Raw genomic sequence first — 4,247 nt, forward strand, 5'->3', positions numbered from 1 at the left:
TTGGCGACGTTGCACGCCCACATTCGGTCGCTCCCCAACGCGGATGTGCAATGGCATAAGACACTAAGCACGCTGCTTGTGTTTCTCAAGCACATTTGCAGCGCGCCCGACAACGCCGTGTTTCGCCACATCAAAGAGTCGAACCCATTCTTCATGGCCGACGTCGGGCAGTTTCCTGGCGGCCGCGACGCGCTCCTTGCGATGGGCTTTGCGCTCGTCCAGCAAGACGGCGTTGGCGTCTACCTAATGGAGGTACTACTTGGCCAAATGACTGTCGAATCGATGATACAATGACAACTAGGAGCCCGATCTCGCCGCCGACTTGGACAAGTGGAGCGACTGGTTCGATACACTCAAGGTCATGCGCGACCACGTCGAGAACATGCTGGCGCAGCCGCTTCCGTCAGTTTATCCGTCGTAATCAATGCTAATCGGTATCGAACCATGGGCTAATTGTACCGTCTCGGCGTCAAGCGACCGGACGTCGTCCAAAAGCTCATGATGGACGAGAATTCACCCATCGGTCGCTATGGGACGAGCCGTAGCAATTATTCATTTTGATTCCAATGCTGTACCACGTCTTTTGGGCCAGCTGCGATCGACAACCTGTTGTGTCCTGTACCTCAGTCGAGCTAGAGGATTTGTGTTGGAGGGTCGACACGAGTTTTAGCTGCGTTCATGGCCCGTCCAAGGGTGGTCTGTGCCTGCAGCAACTCGGCGTATGGGACGAAATTGCATACAAACTCGTCGGACTCTTTTTATATACGAAACCCACCGGCCGGGAGAAGGTCAATGTTCTTGGCCTTCATTGCTTGCTTGAGCGGGAAGGTATTCTTGACGCCTCTGGCTTCGGCGGCCGAGAGCACCTGTGACGCGTACTGTGTGTAGAGCTCTTGCTCGGTCGACTGGGAAATTTTGATGGTTTCTTCGGCTAGAATCTGCGCCGCCCGCTCCTCCTACATCGTTGATGCCACCATGGCACAGGTATGAAAGCTGCAAGATATTACCATGTCGAGGCTTCGCTTGGCCTGCGCCTGCTGCTGCTGGAGCGCTGCGAGTCTCATGTTGTCCAGTCGGCGCTCGTTCTCTTCGTGAATCAACGCTTGATCGACGCTGCGGTTGTACTCGGCCCACTGCACCATTTGCTCTTTTGCGCTCGCGCGCTCCTCGTCCTTGACGCGTGCCTTCTCGCTTAGCTGGTGCGCGCGGCTGTGGTCGATCGCCCGCTTTTGGGCCGCGCGGCGGTCGGCGCGGTGCTTGAGCTCCGTGTCCTCCTTCAACTGCACCTCCTTCTTTTGATTTTCGAGCCGCGCTTCCGACTTTTGCTCGACCTTGAGTAAATTTTCCGTCGCCTACAGCAGATGTCGGGATTGCGACGTGTGGGCAAACGTACGAGGTCGATCATGCGCATCTTTTGGGCAGTCTTGCGCTCCTCCTTCTGACGTTGCAGTGCTTCGCGCTTGGCGACACGCGCCTCCTTCTTCTGCGCATCTTCTTCGCGCTTGAGGTCTTCTTGGTACTCGAGCTCCTTTTCTCTCACGCGCAGAGCCTTGAGGCGCTCGTTGGCGAGCCGCGTGTCTTCGTTGGCTTGTTTGGACTTGCGTTTCCGCGCAGCCTCGGCTTCGTCTTCGTCGCGGTTGTCTTGCTCCACCTTGGCTTTGATCCGGTCGCCATCTCGCTTCTCTTCTCGCAGCGTCGCGATAAAGTTGTTTTTGTACTCTTCAAGCTGGGTCTTCTGATTCGCGGCGAGCGCGAGGAACTGGGCGTGGCGCCGGGCCTCGTCGGCCGCCTTCTTGGCGTCCGCGTCCGCAAGCTGGGCGCGCTCGAGTGCAATCCATTGGTCTTCGACGCGCTTGTCCATGGCGGCGAGCGCCGCTTTCTCCGCGAGCTGAAACTCGCGGTCCGCGAGCACGTCGTTGAGGAGCTCCTTCGACCGCAGCGTCTTCATCTTGTCGGTTTGCTCGTACAAGAGGCGGTTGGCGCGCTCGATCTGGCGTGTCCGCGCTTCTTTTTGGAGGCGCGCTTCTTCCATGTCGACCTTGCGCCGCTCGTCCTCTTCCCGGTCCTCCTTGTCTTTCTTCCAGTTCTCTTTCTTGCGCCGCATCGCCTCGAGCGTGTTGGGCCACTTGTTGGTGCGCGTCTGCGAGAGCTCGCGCAGATGCGCGCGCTTCGCCTCGCGGTTGGTTACCTCGGGCTCGGACACGTTGCGGAGGATCCGCGCGAGGTCCGACTCCGTGATCGTCACCGGCATCTCGGTTGTGCGAATGACCTAAAATTAGCGATCCAATGCGGTTTAGCGCAAGGCCATTGGCGCAAACGAGTCGCCTGGAGCCAATCTGACGTCGCATTGACTGAAATTACGATTGCATTTTGGCCAATCGAAAGACATGTAGGCGTTTCAACGATGGAACAGCTCGCCATGGGCAGTTGCCAAGTAGATGTGATATTTGATGAACGACGCTCTCGTGGGATTGCCGACGGCCACTTGATTACTACTCTCTGCCCCATGCCTACGGGTAGCTACTAATACTTTAGAGGCCAAACTTCTAATGATGAGGCCGAAAACGATCTGGTTTGACCCGACATCATGCCATGGCAGGTCGAGCAAGAAGCCTTCCGTGGCGACGCTCGGCTTGCTAGCGAGGACAGTCGTACATGTGAAACTGTGAGCCACTGCAGTGATGCATGACTTTATTGGTGCTCGACGGATTTAGTGTTGACCGCAGCCCGTTTCAGCTTGAAAGTTGCATGCGACGATGATGCTCTTTGGCGGCCGCCTCTCGGGTGTCAAGCCGCCACGCGAGCCGACGCCTGAGGTGCCATCATCAGTGGCCATTGCACCACCGCTTCCAACGCCGCATACGGACCTCATTGCGCGGCTCACCGACCATGAGCTACGTCTCCTGGACGAGCTCGACCGCACGCGCCTCAAGCTCGAGACCGAGATGAAGCTCAAGGACAAAGACAGGCGGCGCAAGCCTTCGACCAACCAGCACGAGCTGCCCGTGAAGGACCACTTGAACATGCTTCCGATTTTGACCAATACGGGTGACACGCCGTTCGAGGTCGGGCTCCACAAAGGCGCGCACGTCCTCCCGGTGTTTCGGCTACCGCCCGTGCATCGCGCCATGACGCCAAGCGCCTTACCGTGCGTAGCTGCAGCCAGTGACGGCGCTGACGACGGCGATGTGCCGTCGCACGTGCTTGCAGACGACGAGCGCGCGGCGGCGATGGAGGCTCTGGGCTTGACATCCGAAGAGTTTGATGCGCTCGAGCAAACCGCGTCCTTGTCCTCGTCCGCGTCACCGAGCTCCGTCGTATCCAAGATGACGATGACGCGACGCCAACGAGCCAAGTTGCCGCTGCTGCACAAGCACAAGCGCCGTGGCCGTGAGACGCGCGAGACGCTACAGAGCGAGCTCACGGCGGCTCTGCGACGCGTGCAGACGTTCACAACACTCGTCAAGCAGGACCTCGTGCACGCCCAGCAGATCTGCCCCGTCCAGAGCATCCGCGGCGAGGTCGACCTACCTTGTTCTTATCGTCGCAGAAAGCACTCATGCCGATGTACTAGCTCTTTGTGAAAAAGTGGGGGCTCGCCAAGATCAACGCCATCTGCACGCAGCTGCTTAACGCCAGGATGCAAGCCGCGTTCGTCCGGTCGCCTTCCTCTTGTCGATCGAGTCGCTGACGATACGCTAGGTGGGTGACCGTGTCGGCGTTTCTCAAGCAGCAGCAAGCCCGCGCGGTGCTTCTCCACTTTAAAGGCTCGCGCCGCCTCGACCTCTTCTTCGCCAACTGGACGCGGCGCCGCGTCGCGAATGCGTGGGCGACATGGGTCGGCGTCCTCGACGCCGAAGACGCGCAGCTCCAAGCCGAGCGTGAAGCCGACGCCGTCCTCGTTTTGCAACGGGCGTGGCGGTAGACCTCCTCGATATCTCTTCTCTTCCTCATACGCTTGGTGTAGCAACTACCACAGCCGGTTTCTATACAACGCGTTCCGCACCGAGCGAGAGCGCCGGAGACGGCACCACGCAGCGTGCAAGATCCAGGCGTTTGCCCGCGGCGCATATGCGCGCGCCAACGCCAAGCAGCTCGTACGCACCATGCGCGAGAACATGGCCGCGACGACGCTCCAAGCCCACGCGCGGGGCTTTCTACTGCGCAAATCGCTGCACGCGGCGCACGCGGCGCGGGTTCAATTCCGCGCTGCGCGCCAGATTCAGGCCCTCGCGCGCGGCCGTCAA

The 4,247-nt window shown here is 59.4% G+C and overlaps 3 protein-coding genes across 3 annotated transcripts in view; 2 read left to right on the forward strand and 1 right to left on the reverse strand.

Annotated features, from left to right (window-relative positions):
- Nucleotides 1–153: 153 nt before the first annotated feature.
- On the forward strand, nucleotides 154–421 carry SPRG_21292 (hypothetical protein; the record flags this gene model as incomplete). The annotated part of the gene is made up of 2 exons (XM_012353570.1): nucleotides 154–252; nucleotides 302–421. 2 exons carry the CDS (start codon nucleotides 154–156, stop codon nucleotides 419–421), a joined length of 219 nt encoding a protein of 72 aa, XP_012208960.1.
- A 303-nt stretch (nucleotides 422–724) lies between these two features.
- On the reverse strand, nucleotides 725–2,259 carry SPRG_13488 (hypothetical protein). Its single transcript, XM_012353549.1, has 3 exons — nucleotides 1,394–2,259; nucleotides 1,008–1,352; nucleotides 725–956 (listed from the first exon to the last, which is right to left on the reverse strand). The coding sequence occupies exons 1-3, from the start codon at nucleotides 2,249–2,251 to the stop codon at nucleotides 759–761; spliced, it is 1,401 nt and encodes a 466-aa protein (XP_012208939.1). The 5' UTR covers nucleotides 2,252–2,259; the 3' UTR covers nucleotides 725–758.
- Nucleotides 2,260–2,756: 497 nt separating this feature from the next.
- The window catches only part of SPRG_21293 (hypothetical protein), a gene marked incomplete at both ends in the record, with an annotated part of 2,953 nt that continues 1,462 nt past the window's right edge, over nucleotides 2,757–4,247 (forward strand). Inside the window, 4 exons of the mRNA XM_012353571.1 lie at nucleotides 2,757–3,521; nucleotides 3,575–3,660; nucleotides 3,703–3,921; nucleotides 3,968–4,196. Coding sequence (XP_012208961.1) covers nucleotides 2,757–3,521; nucleotides 3,575–3,660; nucleotides 3,703–3,921; nucleotides 3,968–4,196 — 1,299 coding nt within the window. The remainder of the gene's footprint in view (nucleotides 3,522–3,574; nucleotides 3,661–3,702; nucleotides 3,922–3,967; nucleotides 4,197–4,247) is intronic.

This window comes from Saprolegnia parasitica (assembly GCF_000151545.1).
Source record: "Saprolegnia parasitica CBS 223.65 unplaced genomic scaffold supercont2.127, whole genome shotgun sequence".
NCBI lineage: Eukaryota > Oomycota > Saprolegniomycetes > Saprolegniales > Saprolegniaceae > Saprolegnia > Saprolegnia parasitica.

Excerpts from the sequence above, each read along its gene's own strand:
- SPRG_13488 (XM_012353549.1), bottom strand. The coding sequence starts at position 2,251 with ATGCCGGTGACGATCACGGAGTCGGACCTCGCGCGGATCCTCCGCAAC. Across the intron at positions 1,353-1,393 it reads AGATGCGCATGATCGACCTC|GCGACGGAAAATTTACTCAA; the intron begins GTACGTTTGCCC and ends CATCTGCTGTAG. Across the intron at positions 957-1,007 it reads CCAAGCGAAGCCTCGACATG|GAGGAGCGGGCGGCGCAGAT; the intron begins GTAATATCTTGC and ends TCAACGATGTAG.